Source organism: Mugil cephalus, chromosome 13 (genome assembly GCF_022458985.1).
Source record: "Mugil cephalus isolate CIBA_MC_2020 chromosome 13, CIBA_Mcephalus_1.1, whole genome shotgun sequence".
Lineage (NCBI taxonomy): Eukaryota > Metazoa > Chordata > Actinopteri > Mugiliformes > Mugilidae > Mugil > Mugil cephalus.
This window is the reverse complement of record NC_061782.1, coordinates 25792965-25811631: the sequence shown is the minus strand read 5'-3', so window position 1 is coordinate 25811631 and position 18667 is coordinate 25792965. Positions and strand designations below refer to the sequence as shown.

Sequence of the window (18667 nt, the reverse complement as noted above, 5' to 3'; positions counted from 1 at the left end):
AACAAATAGTTTTGCCATTGTGGCAACACAATGATTGAGATAACAGAGAGGCTGTGGACTCTCAGCCTGGTTAGGGATTTGTGCCAATGAGCAACTTCCAGTTCCCATTATACATTCACATTAAATCTGGGGTACATTCCTGCTCTTCCCACAAAAGACATCATCACTTTACTAGAATGGTCAGTCTACCTTAAAGTGTGACTTCAGTCTTTTCAGTCTGACCCTCTACTCAGAGTTCATCACCATTTATACCTGAATTGGTTATTGGCCAGTGGCTCAAATTCTCACGTCAAAGACTGCACATGTTACTCTTGAAGCAAAATTTATTTAACAGCCTTTAGGGGATCCAGGCATCATTGGTAATCACTTCCAGTACAGAGAGAAAAATCATCTCCCTGGGTTATCCATGGTTAACAGTCTAATGCATTTTCTCCTCTAGTGGGTGTTACTCTAGTCATACTAATTTATTCAGCTGAGTCAGAAAGGAATTCACCCTGTTCCACACTTCCTTGGTTTCTACATGTGTCAGAGCTCGAGACACGGATCTGCTCCTTGTAAGGACTCAAACAAGTTGAGACACAGATTGCTCATCTGTGTAACACTCGAAACAATGCACATGCCATATGCTCCATTACACAGGAGCTGTTTCATGACATTCTGAAGCTGGAATGTAATTGAATGCATTCAACTCAATGAAATTCACCCTACTCATTATATTTAATACCTAGTACACTTCTTCAGACTGAAATGGACTTGATACAGTGGTGTTTTTTTCTCTTTACTGCACATTGCATGAAATAAAGGACAGATTTCCTGACTGAATAATTTTGATCTGTGTTAGGTTGGGTCCAAGCCAGGCATTTTTAAAATAATTGGATCTGATCAGATTGTACATGTAGCAAAACCTTACTGTATTAGTTTCATGGTTGTCCTAAACCAAAACAAATTTGAACACGTCTGCTATGTGGAAGTGGAACTTAACACCTGCCTGGCATTACAGTAGCACAGCATTTGGCTTTGGAAGAAAATACCCCTGCATGCAATTGTATAGTCCTACAACCATTCAGGGCTATTTTTCTGTAAACAAATTCAACTTCACGGAGCATAATCAGTTTCCAACAGAGCAGAACCAGACCAATCTTCCACTGCAAAAAAAAAAAAAACGGCTGGCATGCTGACCCCAATCGTGGAGAATAAAATAGTTTCATGTGTCTGGTACCCACTACATTTATCACAAAGGTAACAACAATCCAGTGTTCTGCTTGGACCTGGCATTCATGTGAATGTTATTTAGACATTTACCCCAGCCTAGACCCCCACCCCATAGCAATGGCATTCCTTGATGGCAGCAGCTATTCCCTGCAGGATGCAGCCTGACACAGACACAAGTGACAGAGAGTAAATACTCACAGGCAGAAGGCCATCAGCATGTTTGAACCTTCCTGCAGAAACAGTAAGCAACAAAAGTTCGGATCTCTTACCTACTCTGAAGTTGGGAGCTGTCAGAGTGTCGGTGGCATGTCCATTCTCACTGATGATGGTGGTGGTGTTTCCCAGCTCACAGTTGTTGTGACATCTGCCGCTTATGCAGGTCAGTTTGCAGATGGTAGGTGTGAAGACCACCTTGATCCGTCCTGTATGGTTTCCAGCTACCACCAAAAATATGGCACAAAAGAAGGCGAGGAGGAGGGAGAGCAGAGGAACCGTAGTTATTCTTTGATCCATTGTTAAATTAAGTTAAATTACTTTCAGGTTCAAGCTCGTCACAGATGACTCTAGTCAAAACAATAACAACAACAAAAAAAATCCAGGTAAGTTTTAATTTTTGAAAAACTTCTACTTCTGTGTCTCCTCCCTGTACTTCACATACTTCGCATTGGCCCTGCCTACAGTATACGTTACTCCTCCTTCTCCACTGCTCTTAAATCCAGTGGCGCCTCTGAAATATGAGCAGGAATAAAGAAAATGTGGGAGAGTGAAAGTCAGCAAACAAAACTATGGGATGGCTTCCAATTCTTCATCAGGAGTCTCTTAGAGGTATATATTGGCATTTCACGGCTATTTTTTTCCCAGACAATCAGCGTGCATGCTGCCTTCAGCTCATATGACAGTTTTTCTTGTTCACCAGTGTTCTTTTTATTCCTTCTTTCTCCTTGTTTTCTACTCAAGAGGTTCATCTAAATTTGAAAAACACTTCCAAAAATCCTTTACTATGAATTTGAACAGAGACCAGGAAGACGTCAAAGGGTTTTTATGAAGAATGTAAGCTTATCTTGCTGAGTCTTCTTCCCCACACTCAGGAAAGCCAGCTCTCAGTACTGACTTACAGGAAGAATGGATGACAAGAGCAAACTAGTGTAGCCAGAGATACTGCATCCCATCTTTCTACCCACTGTAAAACACTACTTACATCTATAGTAAGGTGTACTGTACTGTTACTTTTAATTCTCTCAATTTTATTCACTTCCCTAGTGAATAGAGTTTAATATGTCTTCCCTGTGTGGTGGTTTTTGGTATCGCTGAGTCAAGTCCAAACCCCTGTCTCCAGCCCCAAGTGCTTTGTCTGTGGCTGTCAGTCGTTCACGCCAGAAAGAGCAGACTCAAGAAATAAAGCCAAGCAGCCAGAGGAATGTTTTCAAAACCTGAGAGGCAGGAATAACTACTGGATAAGACACCCCAGGCTACTGAAGCATTTACTAATAGGTAAAAATATTAAATATTAAAGAGGTGCACAATATGATATAGTGGTTATGCTGATGCCGATGGAAATAAAGTTTTAAAACACTGCCAGGAAAACATATAGAGGTCCAAGATTAAAAGTCTAAACATGGTTTGCCAAATTCCTATTGGTGGGAAGATTATTTACAAAAAGAATTAAACAAGAGAGTGGCAAAGTTATTCTGAGTTAAAGTGAGCATTCCTCTCTTCTTAAAGGAACAATCCCTGAGGGAAACACAGAAAAGGTTCCAAATCAAACAATGAGGAACTCCTTAATCACCAATCAACAGATTATATTTGACTGTTTCTTTGAAGACATAAAGCCATATATTCTAAACTAAATCTATGCCATCAATATTTACTGATGCTGTTTGAGGTTTGCATGTGTCTATTTTGACTTGGTGGCAGATTCTAATAATCTGCCATTCTCAAATAACAGACTTTCACACAACTAAATTATGCTTTTTATGTACATTATATGGGTGTTTATTCTGCATTATTTCATCAAAAAATTTAGTCTGATCTTCATCCGAGTAAAATATAGAAACAAATCAATGTGCAGCTTCCCAGCTAATTTAGTTTTTGTTATCTTAAACAATACATATTAAACCTTACTGGTGCTAGTGTTTAAACTTCCTTTGGTAATGAAAATCTCAGTGCATCCAGTAGCCTAAGTCCAGGTGCTCAACATTCAGGATTATTATTATTATTATTTATTTATTTATTTTTTTCTTGACAGAACTGCTTTAGGCCAGCTTCTTTGGATGTCCAACAGCTTCCTGGGGCTATTCCAAAATAATCTTAGTTTGGTTAAAGCCTAACTTGATCACTACAAAAGGTGGATTTTTTGGTTTGAAGTTAGCCACTAGATTTAATTGGATGTAAATTGTCATTGTCAGCATACTACTGAACCTTAGCAACTACATAACTGAGCATTCTGTAGGATTCACCTTCACTTCTATGTGCCCACTTCTATGGCAGCCACAGTGCTAAATTGTCTCAAACTTGAGTGATGAATATATGAATTGACTGAGTTTACTTTGTAACCATTTCCAGCTTGCAAGTCAACAATACTTGATTGTTGAGAAGTCTTCTGAGATCATTTTGAGAGCAGAAACTTTTTGTGATTAGCAAAAATCTTCAACTCAAAATGTTTACAATTCACAGTGATGACCTCAATATTTGCCTATTCATGAGCTCAGTTAGGGGTTTTATGTTATGAGCCTGCGCATACCTTTTCAACCTAAATGGTGAATGTCTAAATGATGTATTTAAAATGGACAAGACTTATTAGTAAATAGGAATGACACATGGCAAAAAAGTCCAAGTAACATACAGCCAAAAGACATGTAAGCCCAAATGCCAGCTTGAGAGAACAAGGCTCATAGGTATAACACTGAATACGTCACTTAATAAAACCACTTAAACATTTTTTTCATTGCTGTTTACCCCATTAGGTTTGGATACAGTTTTCTAACATAGTCACATAGATGTTTGCTTGTTTCTGTGTCTTGGAAAAAGATTAATATTTTCTTAACGGGAAAGCAATGAATTGTTCTTTGACAGATTTTCAAGCAGCTCCACGTTCACCACCAACCCTAACATGTCAGACAACTCTGAGGGTCATGTCCCTGGACACAGCAAGGATAAAACGTCTCTAAATCTCCTCCAATTTCACTTATATACTTCTGTAAGTCTGCACATGTTGCTGGCAGATTTTGCCGCTCATGTTGAGCACCTGGAAAGGGAGTTGGGAAAACATTTCAGACACAACAACATCAATCAACCTGAACAGAGATGAGATTCATCCAGGCTGGGAAGAGTCTGGAGGAAGTTTAGCCAGGAAGAATGATCACATTTGAATGCAGACAGGGTCAGGGGGTAATTTCACTCTGTTTCCCAGTGCACCACCGTGAGTTTATGTGAGCAATATCACGAAATATAACTGCAGAGCCATTAGATGAAACGTGAGGCAGTGGAGACACTAAATCTGAATCCCCTACAATTGCACTATGCAGCCATTAGTAATTTTTGTAGAATTAACATAAACAATGAACACAACAACCCTTTACTACTATCCATAGTGTCATAACTTGTCACTCCTTACAGAGAGCAGCAGCCTTGATGTTCAGGAGATGCTCCAATTCAGTCACTCCATCCTTGTCATAGTAGCAATAATAGCCTTCATTTCAAGCCTTCAATTGTACATTATGACATCTTGTCAGGCACAAACAGTGCTCTTGTTTCAAACACCTTTCTATTATTGCACTTCCAGAGTTCAAAGCTTCAACAATGCATGTAAAAACACAATGGAATTTTTACTGCCAAATAATTTCCAGCTGGTATTAATGAGGTCTTCCTAGTCTTTACAGTGTTTTATAAAGGCATGGCCAAAACATGATAATATCTAAAAACAGGTATAAAATAGGTATAAAAATAGATCCCACAGTGAGTAAGCTGATCTTAGATGAAGGTAAAGATGACACTCAAGGCACACCATTTGCAGGCACACTGTAATGTGCCTGCAGACTATAATGGCTTTTTTTTGTTTTTGTTTGGTCATTCCAGTGACGCTGAGGTGATTATCTCTGACTAAGCTTTCAGTCATGGCCAAGACTACTAACATCTGAGGCTGTGTGGGAGAGCAGGGGGATAGCTGAGGGAATACAGGACAATAACTTTCCCAGATGTGGCACCAAAGCCAGACGCTGACAGTCTGTCTTTCACATGGGACAAGGATAACAGAAAGGTTTCCTGTTTTAAAAGAGCAAACATGTCAGGTGCTTTCATGCTGGTCAGAAACCAGCTGTGGTATTGTCATTAATTTAGGCTGAGAGGCCTACTATTTGCAGATGTACTCCTTTGGTGTGTGACATTGTGTGCAGGACTCCATTGACAGGTGTTTTGTTGAGTCACTCTCACAGGCACATAAATCCCCTTTTTCTACAACCACCACTTGGTCTGACCCAGAATAAAGCTGCTTTTCAACACAGTGCACCACACACAAAAAATAGGATAATTCTTCCACAGTTATAGGTAGACTATATCAAGACGAACCTGTGCTGCATTCAGTGCTAAATCTTGAGCCACGTATAACATCAAAGAGTGGAAGCTGTCAGATCAAACCAACGTATTAATCTGGTATTTAACTTATTTTCTGTACAGGAACAAACTCTAAGCACCAGGTACATACAGGTAGTGGTTGTCCACAGCATATAGAACTCAGGTTCACACTGCGAAGATGCCACTGAGACAGTCCAGTACTTGATAGCAGTGTGCACGATGCAAGCTGGAAGTGTACACTAGAAGGCCTGGCTTGTAAGTCCCCATCTCCAGGTGGAACACATTCCCAAAATGGCTGAGAACGGTGGAGCTAAGTTCCTGTTCCAGACTGACAAGCAGCTGCTGGCTAATCAACCAGACATAATTCTAGTGGACAAGGAGCAGAAGATGTGGCAAGACCAGACCAGAGTAAGAGAGGACTGAAGGAACAACTGGTACAGATGTGAAAGGTGAAGGCCAAAGTCATACCAAGTGTCTGGGAATATTGGGGACTATGATCCTTATCTCTGTCGACAAAACAAATGACTTCATGTGGAGTCTACAACTTTGTTGTTACGCTATGTAGTACGTATTTAACACTATGTAGGAAACCAGCTTAAGACTGGAATTTAATTTATAAAAACTTGTCAAAGTCAAAATCAAGATCATAAAACTGTTGTGAAAACAATTATATGTTAATTGTGTATTTCTAGCCTGCAGTATTCCTTAATTCTTTGCTTAAGGGGTTTGTGTGAGTGAGTCCTCTCGAATGTCATTTGGAGAAGAGCACTGCTTTATGACCCCTCAAATAATCCAAGGCCTCATTCGGACAAATTTTGAAATAAGATACAGCTCTGCTAAATACTTATTTGGAAGCCATAAAAAAAGAATCTTTCCCACAAATGCTTAAATACGGGCGTCTGGTTGGTGACTTTCCTCTCCCGCTCTCTATATGTGTCTCTGTCCTGTTTCCCTTTCTGGCTTTGATGTCTGGCCATTTCTCAGGCATTTACATACTGCTGCCTAAAATTAAAATGAGCTGAGCAGGTTATTTTGAAACTGGGTCTGGGTCACTGTGGCATGCTCTGGGTCTGCTCGAGTTTACAGTATTGCAAACCCAACAGTGTTCTGTCTACTGAACTCCCCGTTAATATCCCCAAGACTGTCTGACTGGCTGTGGCCAGGGGCTGCTCAAACTGCAGGCTGGAGTTTTGTTGAAAAATATTGGCTTATTCATAGATGCGTACTGGTGAGTCTGATGTTAGAGTTTGGCCTGGAATTCATGACAAGCCTGAAAAAAAAAAAAAAAAAAAAAAAAAAAAAAAAAAAAAAAACACAAGCTAGTGACTTATGACTGCTATTCATTTGTTAGATATGTAATAGTTTGGCCCCTTTTTTTTTCTTTAAATGGTGTGTGCAGTTCAAAACTGAAAAAACTTCCCTAAAAATGTAAATGTCACAAGCCAGTGGGGCTCATCAATGAACCTAAATTTTACATGGCTCAAGGTGTGAGTAAATATGGTGCACTTTGTCTTTAAATAAAGAAAAGGCCTCAGCCTCATTTGTCTGTTCATGCTTTTGTGTTTCAGAATTCATTCAATTACACGATCACCCTTTAAACTGTTAACAGGAGATAATGTAATAAATGGTGATAGATGACAGGCTCAACTCAAGATCGCCTCCCTCTAGTCATATCAATAGAGGCACTTGTTGTTTCAGCAAACTGAGGGGATCTCCCTGGATGACAGAGTTATTTTATTCCATCTCTCTCTTCCCACCTCCCACACTCCCTGCATTTGTCTGATACCGCTTGTAGAAAATGAGTCTAATATATCATTTTCGGCAGCCCCAAGCAGCAGGCAACGCTTAAGTCTTTATTTCATTATTGCTAGACCTGGAATTTGAACAAATTCTTCTACCGCCCAAGTGGCAGCTCTACATTCTATCAATTTTCTCACAGTGTCAGAGCAGACGAGATGGGTTTTGTACATGCGTTTGCTCACAGAATAGGCCAGAGTGTCTGTCCCTGATCTAAAATGTTAACTTCTCTGAAAGTCACTGCTGGCATTTCTCACTACTGTAATACTGAAATAGTGGATTTTTTTTGAACAGTCATACAGATATTTAACAAATGACATTTTCTGATGTTATTCCTTCATGTTTGTTGGATAAACTTAAGATGGATCAATGGACAATTTTACTGCCATGTCTTCTTCAGGGACCTTCAGTTATGTTATATATGTTAATATCATCTGTAGAGAAAAGAATAAATGCATAACTTGCCCATGAACCCGACAATCATTGTAACAGAGGTTCAAAGGTCGTCTGCAGAGATTGGAGTTCCTGCCAGGAGATGCAATCATCTCTGCAGCCCTTCAGGTAGAACAGCTAGATAGAAACCACTCTGAAAACCTGAGTCCAAGAATGAACTTTGGAGAATTGGATTTTATTGTCCTGACATGAAGCAAGAATTGTGGGACCTTATAAATAGGTCTGAGCATTTCTAAAATAAGCCCAGACTATTCCACTGGACTCTAATACATTTCTACAAATAGAATGTACAACACTATGGGAGAGTGATTTTAGATTTTAGTTTCACATGTCACTAATAAAATTGAATTTCGACAGTGTTTTCTTTAGAGACATTATTTTTTGATAATGGTCTTTTTTCAGGGACAGATACTATGTTATATTATATATTGCAGATCTGATAAAACAGAGGTTAAGCGCATTTGAACCTTAGTTAAACCATTTTTATTCTCTTTATTTGTAAATCAGATGTCCCCTGGTTAGTCATTTACCAGGAAACAAAGAATTAAATTATACTTGCCTTTCACTGTCTAATAACTCCAAACAGCATACAATATAACAGCTCACTAAGTGTGCAGGCATCCACTGTTTTGTTTTGTTTGTTGTTGTTTTTTTCTAATTTTAATATAAATACTATACATATAATCATTTGGATTTTTTTTGAAGCAACTCAGAGCATTGTGTCTGCTTTTGTAATTATCTAACCTGTTTATGTTAACACTGCACAGCCATGTGGATGGAATTGAAAAGTAAGCTGAGCAATTTGCAGTAGTACTGACAATAATAATAATGTTGTTCATTATGATGGATTACTTAATGTCAGTACATTTACATTTCTGTAAGTAGGCTTTCAACGGTGGAATGACTAGAAAGCAAAGTGTGATGATGATTTTCAACTTGCAATGAATGAGAAAGGGTTGCAATAATGTATAGAACTCACTCACCATGGATGGGGTTGTGTCCCACTGTCAGGGGGATTGGCCGGTCAGGTTGGGCCTGGACATGCATCTGAGTGTGTGTGGCGTGTGTGTTGTAGTACTTGGGCTTTATAAAATAACCAGGGTGTACAGGCATGGGCCGGATGCTGGAGGAAAGAAGAACACAATACAATACAAAAAATAAATCATTTGGAAAATTAGCAAACAACGTTCAAAGTTTCAATCTAGCCCTCTCTGATTTACTGCCTGTTCATACTTTGAAGTATGCTGAAGTATACTGTAATCTTAATGAGATTTCCTTTCATTCAAGAGACATACCTCTTCCAATCTTGTTAACCTAAGCCTCTGCCTGACCACTAGCCTTAAAAGCACACCAAGGTCTACAATGATCTTGTTTAAGACAGAGAGATATTTATGAGTGCTCATCAATCAGCTACAACTGGAATCAAAAAGCATATTCTAATATTAGGCAATGGTGTGAATGGTGTGTACACATACTGATAGGTAATGCACTGTGATACAGTATATTTCACAACCTTCATCTTCTCAGTTATGTCAAAAAAACATTATACAGTGGTGTAATAAAGTTTTCAGACACCCCATGCATTTGTGAAATATTGCATTAACAATCACTCTTCAAGTGAAGGTCTTAAAGTCCAATTTCTTTCAAAATACTAAACAAATCCTAAAACAGCCATTGATACCAGTGATTCACTTATGAAGGCTGTGCTTTTTATTAAAAAGACACATTTTTCTGTTGCCGTGCTTTGTGTCTATATAAATCCAGTACATTTTAAAGTTCTTTAGAGACAAAAATTACTAAAATAAGGAAACTAACGCAGGAAACACGCCTGAAGATACAGTTTCTCAGCCAGGAAAGGTACAGCTGCTTCCAGATTGCCAGGAAGCGTGGATGCACTCTGCAGAAATACAGATGAACCAACAGCTTGGAAGACAAACCAAGATCTGGGTGTCAAAGGGTTTCTTCAGCAAGAAATGACCACCGAATGACATCACAGGAGCTCCAACAGCAGTGGTCAAATCAAACTGGTGTCCAGTGTTCCACCCGTACTGGACGTGGTCAACGTTTGCCACCATTGCCCTCAGGCTGCTCTGTAGGTTTCAGGTTTGTATTGTTATTGACGTTATATAAATAAAACTGAAGTGAAGTAAACTGAATTACACATGATTTATCATATTTAAGTGTATAAGTGTAGGTAAAATTTCCCTTGGTGGTGGATCTAAATGAATTGGGTCAGAGGATTTCAAATCCAATGATTTTCTGAAACATATTGTATATATTTAGGAATTATCATTAATGTTAAAAATGATACATCATTTCCCACAAGTGAAAAATGGAGGAAACAAGTGGACAGAGGAGAATGAGCACTGCATATTTTTATTTTATGATGGGCCCCTTTCCATGGTATAAATAAACACACAGTGATTTGTAGCCTTTTAAATACTGTAGTTGTGCAATGTCTTAAATAGCTACTTTTCAGGAAATATTAATCTGTTGTTATGCCCCTATGCAGCACCACTGGCTGTGCAAGTGTCTTTGACGTATGCTTAATCACCTTGACCAGCCACACCTGAGAAGACAGAACAAAGAAGAAGATGCCTGTTGAATAGGTCTAGGAGGATCACTTTTCAGCTGCAGAAGCTCACCATGTCTGATTTGTTTTCTTTCAAATGAAATAAACCATTATATTTGTAATTCCGCAATGTGTCTCCACTTTATATTGCACCATTCAAGCCAGGTCGGAAAAACTGTACAATGTATTTATACACAGTAAACTGTATTACTGTACACTGAAATGTGGACTTCTAATATGTAACCACCGATTGTCCAGTTGTGAAACCCTCTAAATTGCTTATATTTTAGAATACTTGGTGGACTTGATTGCATGTAAAAAACACACTTGTGTGTGATTGCTCACACAAGCACGGTATGTACAAGAATTCACACTGGAAGGCATTGGGTGTTGAGAGTTGGAACAATCTTTATGTGGAGCATGTCTCCTTATAAACTCTATTTACAATCTGACCACTCACTTGGTCCAAATGGTCTTTCTTTAAAATATCAGCCCTTAACATTATTCATTATATCACAATGACATGTAGGGATTTTAGTAGCTCGCCGCCTCGCTGTTTCTCTCAGTTCCCTTCTCCCATTCCCTTACTCAAGACAGGAACCAGGAGCAGCCAAAATGGCAGTATTAAATGAAAACGTAAGAAAATTTATGATATATATATATATATATATATAAGAAAATGTCTGATACTTAAAACTAGGTGGCTAAGACTAGAAGGCTTAAATATCAGACTGGAGATAACACTAATTTCTACATAAATCAGATAGTATGGTTTCTGTGTGTGTGTGTGTACGTGTGCGTGTGCGCGTGCGCGTGCGTGTGTTTGTGTGATAGGGGTTGCATCTGTTCAGTCTCGGCCTCCACTGCTTTGGCCACAATCATCGACCTCTGCACTGTAGTCGTCCAAGTCTTCTCCCCCGAGAGAGCTGACATACTCTGGTTTATTGTAATGAACCCAATGAACTTGATCCGAGGCTTTGCACAAATTAGCAATATTGCAACTGAAGGTACACTGACTGCAGGGAGACAACCATTCCAATGTTCATTTTTTCTGCAATCTTCTACTTTCTTCTGAGAGAGTGGTCCTCAAACATCTTCTGATGTTCTTCTCTTCACAACACATAAAGTGGTGTCTCTGACTACAAAATTGATAAAAGGCTCACCTACAGACTCAGCTTCCTCATCAGCATAGAGGTCTAACAGAACACCTGCATCTCCTTTACCAATCTGCCACTAAATTTCAATCTAAAAATGATTTTTGAACATTTTGATAAGCTGTTGATAAGTCAGCTACATTAGAGACTCTGTAGCCCTGCTAACAGGTCTGCTTGATCATAAAGAATAGGCCATCCCTTTTTAGTGTTTGCTAAAAAGCTACCACTACATCCCAGAAATATGGAAAAAGGTTCTGCTTTTTACCTTTGGTTAAGAAAACTAAAACACATGAGATCAGGAGAAAATGTAGTATGATATGTTGAAAAGGAAATGTTTCAGAAAATTTGTCTTGCTATGGGACTGAGCCTGTGACCTCCTCTTAACATTTTACAGACTGCATGTAAAGCACACAATAAAAAATGTATTCATTAACATGCTTGACATGCTGTTCAATGGTTGATGTGGCAGGTTACTTGCTGCTGCAACACTGAGCTGAAAAGTGGAAAATTGTTTATTGTTTTTGAATTTAGGTTCACCAATTGGAACTAACTAGCCATTGGGTCCGTTTTTACAATGTCTGATGTGACTGTACATTCTCCAGCCATCTCCCATAATGACAGGCAAAACAAACCAACTGTTAACCACAGCTGGAGTTTATGCAGTTTCAAGTCCACATATGGAAGTGCCAGGAAAAATTCTGCCTGCTATTACCCTGATGGATAGTGATAATGAGAGTGTATCCTCCAGGCAAGCCATAATAACACAGAATTCACAGTGAAAAACCCTTGATTTAAAAAACATTCTGAATATTCCCAATGCTCATGTTATTAGCAAAGTTACATCCCTGGCCTTACCATTCACCATCAAGGCCAATGTCCCGAGAGTGCTACTAAACACAACTGCTTGGGGTGACACAATCAGTAAACTATTAGAGGATGTAAAGAAAAAACTGTCCCTCAACAGAACCAATTATCCAGAGAGTGGAAGACAGAAATCTTGGACATATTTTAAGGGGCGGAGACTGTGGAAACGAAATGTGGAACTTGGACTTGACACAAACAACGCAGGCTATCAGGTTATTTTCTTCTTGTTCATATAATATTAATATCACATTACATTATTATATTACATACATGTTAGCTGCTACATCTCATATCATCTCATCTTCTACTACCGCTTATCCGAGAGGCGGGGTACACCCTGGACAGGTAGCAACTCTATCGCAGGACTAACACAGAGACAAACAATCATTCGCACTCACACTCACACCTAGGGTCAATTTAGAGTCATCAATTAGCCTAACAAGCATGCCTATGGAGGTGGGAGGAAACCAGAGTTCCCCAGAGAAAACCCATGCAGACACAGGGAGAACATGCAAACTCCACTCAGACCTTCTCGCTGGGAGGCATCAGTGCTAACCATCAAGCCACTGTGTTAGCTTCTACAGCTACATAAAATACATCTATATAAAAGACAAAAATACTATGCTTTTTACAAAACATCTGAGTTGTTTGAAATATCTGGTAGATTCCTGCAATTAGACATTACACCAATATGTTATTTGTCTGTTAGAGATTGGGCTGTAATGCGGCAAAAAGCTCCAGGCTGCAGTTGGATAGTTTTCAGATGTGATCTACTGTGTTTTCTAACAACTTTCCCTATGTGTTACAAATGGTGGAATGCTTTGCAGATGGCAGTGGTCAGAGAAGAATGGCTAGACTGGTTTGAACATGAAACAAATGGAACATGGACCAACATAGTAAAAGTGTACACATTTTAAACATAATGCCGAAATACAATATTGTAAAAATCAGTTGCTACAAAGAAAATCCGCTTATAAAATGCATTTCTGATACGTTTTGGATCGTACTCTCATCATCTTTATTTTTAAGGTGCAGGTCAGCGAGAAAACACTTCATGGTGCCAGGTAAGATGATGAAAAATTAAGACCATAGCTCCAAAATAGGCTGTGATTCAGATACCAACCATATGTGTGTGTTTCATGTGGCGCATTCGATGTGTACTGACACTTTGATACTGATAAGAAATTCTGAAACAGACACACACACACATATATATATATAATTTTAAACAGAGCTAAATGTACAGACAGTGAATCACCAAGCCTTTTTGGCTTCAGTAGCTTATAGGAAGAGTCAATGTGTAATATGTGGCCTTGTAATTGGCCCAGCAGCAATAGGTGTAGGTCCTATGTGTACAGCAGACTTAGATTGACAGGACTAGCGTGGCGCCCTGTGTGAAACACTGCTGAGACAGCTCCTGTATTGCTGAATGAGTGAAGTGTTGACTGAAAACTAATGTATTCTGGCTCCATTTATCCCTTTACTAAAATATGTTGGATTCATGTTAATGTGCACGTAAAGAAATTTACATTAGTGGGGGGAAAAAAAATATATAATATAAAAAAGGTCTAATCAACCCAAGTTTTTGCGGCCACCCTGCAGTACCTCCGCAGACCACTGAAGACCTATGTTCTAGGACAGCAGTTTTCAAAGTGTGAGGCGTTGCTCCCCTGGGGGGCACCAGAGGACTTCAGTGCGTCAAAAAAAAAAAAAAACCTGGAAACGAGTGTAAACATCTGGTTAGCTAACTATAATGCATGAGAGGGGCAAAATGGACTGATTTTTACTAGGCTACCTCAGGTGAAAGAGTCTGAGGTGAGCAGAAAACAGAAGTATGACCCTGATTATTTAAAGTTTGGCTTTTCATGTATTGGTGACGATGCATGCACAGCTTAATCGAGCTATGCTCAAAATTCAACTATGTGAATGTGGTCCTTGTCCCAGTTTACATGCAATGAAGAAAACTGAATAACTGTAGGGAACATGTCCTCCTCATCCTCCTTCACACTAGGTGGCGATATGTGTCTTTTTAGCAGGTTAATACAACCTCCTTTACGGTTGACCTATTACGTTATATAATAAACTTGAGTCATTCATGCGGCAGACCATAATTTCAAACAACAACAAGATGGATAATAGTACAGCTTTTTAAATCTATTTTCCATTGACAAATCTGCCACTTCAAGGAGCCCTAGTAAATTTTGCAGAGCAGCAGATGAACCTCTCAGACCGTTAGTGCTAACATTAAAATTAATACCCTAAAAAGACAACAGCAAAACACAAGTGCAGCGTTGCGCAATGTAAACAGATTTTCCAATTGCCTATTGCCTCTTTGAGCCCTATTAGTTTCCCCTACTTTTTACAGAAGATACCAGTACAACTCCTTCGCACATGTCCTAGTGGATACATATTTCTCTTCACACAGAATGAGTTTTAGTAGCAAATGTGACGAAAATTGTCACACTGCACAGCCCTGAATTCTTAAGTGACAAGAGGCAGAAAAAATCAGCAAATCAAACAAAAGTCTCGAAAAAGTAAAAACTCACCACAGACATCACAGAGATTTCCATTCACTCTGGATAATTATTACTTCTGTGGACCTCTGTGTTACAAGGTAGGTAATTTGCGGCGCAATTTTTAATTTAATTTACAGATCATTCACACGGGATTAAGATCACAGACGATCTCTGTGATTATTATATATTAGGTCCCCAGGTAAAACTAGTCCCGTGCGAATAGGGCTTTAAACTTTTGATCAGTTGATGAACAGCCATTTCAGCTCAGTTCTTTTTTTCACTTTGAAGCTCTACTTAGAACTTTCTTGAGATCCAACAGTGCAAATGCAAATTCCAATTCCAGATTCTTCCTTTTGACTACAGCTAGTCAACTTGGAAGAACAGGTTTTGGTGTCAGTGGCAATTAAAAACTAGTATCTCCCAGTCTTTAACTTTATAAAATTCATGTGATCATCCAGGAGCAATGCAGAACATGGCTTGTTTAATTAGTTTTGTAATCTACTCCTCTTTCCATGTCACTGCCAATGTCTATGTAGTAGCTCAGTGCGGCCACAATCCAATTACCCCATGACTCCAATGATGTCCGGCGACACAACAGCAATGGAAGCGCCCTGTGTTTTAACTGTGAAACTTAAATGGCAAGATTTAGAAATTATTTTTGCCATCAGTGTTAAAACTTATATAATCTTTTTAGTATGAGAGACCTTCTTCAATTCAACATAACTACGTTTGTGTTTCATGTCCCTTTAAACTAGTTTTTGAGAAACTGAAAACTGAGCAGCAGACCACCTCAGAATGTACAGTAATTAAAAATTTGGATGGATTTGATTCAAGTGGCTAGTATAGCGAACACACACTTTTTGAGGTCGTCTGGGGTCGTCTGGGACAGTAAATAATGGGGTGAAAGATAGGGTATGACAGTGGCCTCAGTTCATGAAGCATGCTTAAATGTGGTCAATGATAATGACAAATGGTTACTTTCAGCAAGATAACATACAAACAACAAACAATAAGTTCAAAAACCATGGCATATCTTTGAGACACTGAACATCAGTTGCTCATGTGGAGTTGTCAGCAATGGGAAGCTTTATAGTGGCAGGTTCAAGTAACTTTGACCTAGAGCCAATTAGTAAATATTTGTATTAGACAATATGGAGGTCAGCTTGTGTTTTCTGGACAACAACTTTTGTATCAAAGGCTGGTACTTACTGCTGCTGAATGTGTTGTTGGATATAATGGGGTCGCACGAACTGAGGAGCTGACTTGACTGTTAGTTTCATCTGGGCCACGTTGTTTGCCAGAGGTGGTGCAGAGGCATAAACATTAGGAGACACTTGTTGAGGTATGGGTCGCTGGGGTACCACATTATGTCCATTTGTGTGACCAGGGTTGTTCCCGTTGGTGGGCCCATTCCCAGGCAGTGCAGGAAAGAGATGTGTGGACACTGTCTTCTGTTCACACACCTTCCCCTTTGAGCCCGGTTTGCAGACACAGAGCTGAGGCCTGAGGCACATTCCTCCATTTTGGCACTGAGGGATGCAGTTGGCTACAATGCAAAACACAGAAAATAAGACGGAATGAAAAAAGGACAACAAATGAATAACAATAAGTGATTGTGTTGAGACATACACGCCACCTGAGCGCTGTGAAGTAGAATTTGTTTACATCAAAATCTCTGATTGGTTGTAAGATTATCCAATTCCTGCAGAAGTGTATTTTTTCTCTGTATTGCTTGAAACACATCCCACAGTGAAATACAAATGGCCGTGGTAAATCATATAGTGATAAGACCTGGGTTACACCGGGTTCATACTTACTTTAATAAACTACTGATTGAAATAGAGAGCTTGAAGTTAACTAACTCTAGGTAATGAAGGTGTATTTAATTAATTAACACAATTAATTTTCAGTGCGTGTCTGTTATTTATTATTTTATTTTTTTTTGAATGTATATGGGATGTCAGAAAAAGTGCACACAGCGATATTCTAGACCAGCAGCTAATAGATGGCATCCATTTGTTCACTATGGAGCCTGTCTGGCAGATGGCAGAGGTTGACATTCTGTAATCCAGCATATACATGTACATACATGCATAGATATGTTTGGTTAAACAATACAAAGGTCGACACACACAGAGAGATCAAAACACACACATCTGGACCCATATTCACCGCTCAATCTAAATATTCTGTTATCTTAAGAATAATCTTAAGCAAGTATTAAACACAAGTACACCCAAATACACTCTGCACTCAGTCACCTTCAAACCATACAATCTGCTGAAAGGATTTCAATTTGCGCGTGTGTGTGGGTGTACTCATTCAACTATTTTTATAAGGACCAGTTTGACTTGGAAAGAGGGAATTTTGTGAAAGCAGTTCGGTATTAAAGGCTGTTAAAAAGATAAATGTTTAAAAAAGAATGTATGCAAATGTAAGAAAGCGTTGCGGTTAGCTGTCTTTCTCTCCAGAGGTCCATATGGGTGTGTCACCTTCTCATAAAGCTTATTAGTGTAATTACCGGACAAGGCAGACGGCTGCTGACCTGAGGCTGGTTATATTTGAGGTTTTTTTTTTCTGTTATTCCCCAGTTGTCACTAAGTTACGGAATATTAGGGGTCCTTTATATGACTGTATGGTCTTGACATGGTCTGAAATAATGTATGTTTTAGTTTAGTTAGTTTGCAATATATGTGCCAATCCAACCCGCATGGAAGAATACACATTTTAATGTTACTTAAAATGTTACTTTACATAATGTATGACATTGTGCTTTGATTCAAGAACCCTGATTCAAGCATTTCCCTAACATGCTTTGTGGACCTTTCGTGGTTTGGATGGTTTTGAATGTTTTCTGTAACCTGGTTTGTTTTTTCTTTTGTTTTTACTGCTTTTTGTAATTACCGGTAGTTTTCTAGTTTGATTTAAGTTTTACTTCCTGTCTTTGTCTGTTCGCACCCCCGTCTTACCTTGTGTCTTTTGTCGGTGTGCTCAACCCCTCATTGGTCTCAACTTTCACTCTTTATGAGGGTAAGTAACTCTGCCTTTCCTTTGTCAAGTTGTCTGTGATGTTACCTGTGTATCTTTTATATGTTTGTGTTGTTCCTCTAATAAGATACTGTATTAATACACTATGTATTATACACTATCAACTGAGATATATGTATGTAATTTTCATCTCCTACATCAAAATCCAAATATGGTGTGACTGCCTGGACTATGTGGATTTCCACAACAAATTAGGAAATCAGAAAATAAAGAAATTCTTTATAATAATTTCATTTAAAAGCTGTCTTACAAGGCAGACAGAGAGGTTTGACACTACATTTTACAACTGGAACAGGCAGTTACTTGATACCACCGTAGTGAAGTCACAACATACTTAAAAGTTGGTATTCTTAATTGATGGTCATTTCTGTTTGACTGAAAATAACTACATGATGCACGAGTAAAGAAGTGTGATCCCTTTACAGTTTTACAGAATAAATGCTTTTTTTGTATGCATGTACCCTTATTATGACCCGTAGTTT

The 18667-nt window shown here is 38.8% G+C and overlaps 1 protein-coding gene across 5 annotated transcripts in view; it reads right to left on the bottom strand.

The window, feature by feature from the left end:
• Positions 1–18667, bottom strand: part of ltbp1 (latent transforming growth factor beta binding protein 1) — a 115211-nt gene that overhangs the window by 83858 nt on the left and 12686 nt on the right. For all 5 annotated transcript variants that reach the window (XM_047602733.1, XM_047602730.1, XM_047602729.1 and 2 more), the window contains exons 3-5: positions 16347–16683; positions 9015–9154; positions 1482–1649 (exon numbers count right to left, since the gene is read on the bottom strand). In XM_047602733.1, the coding sequence (XP_047458689.1) occupies positions 1482–1649; positions 9015–9154; positions 16347–16683 (645 nt within the window). The remainder of the gene's footprint in view (positions 1–1481; positions 1650–9014; positions 9155–16346; positions 16684–18667) is intronic.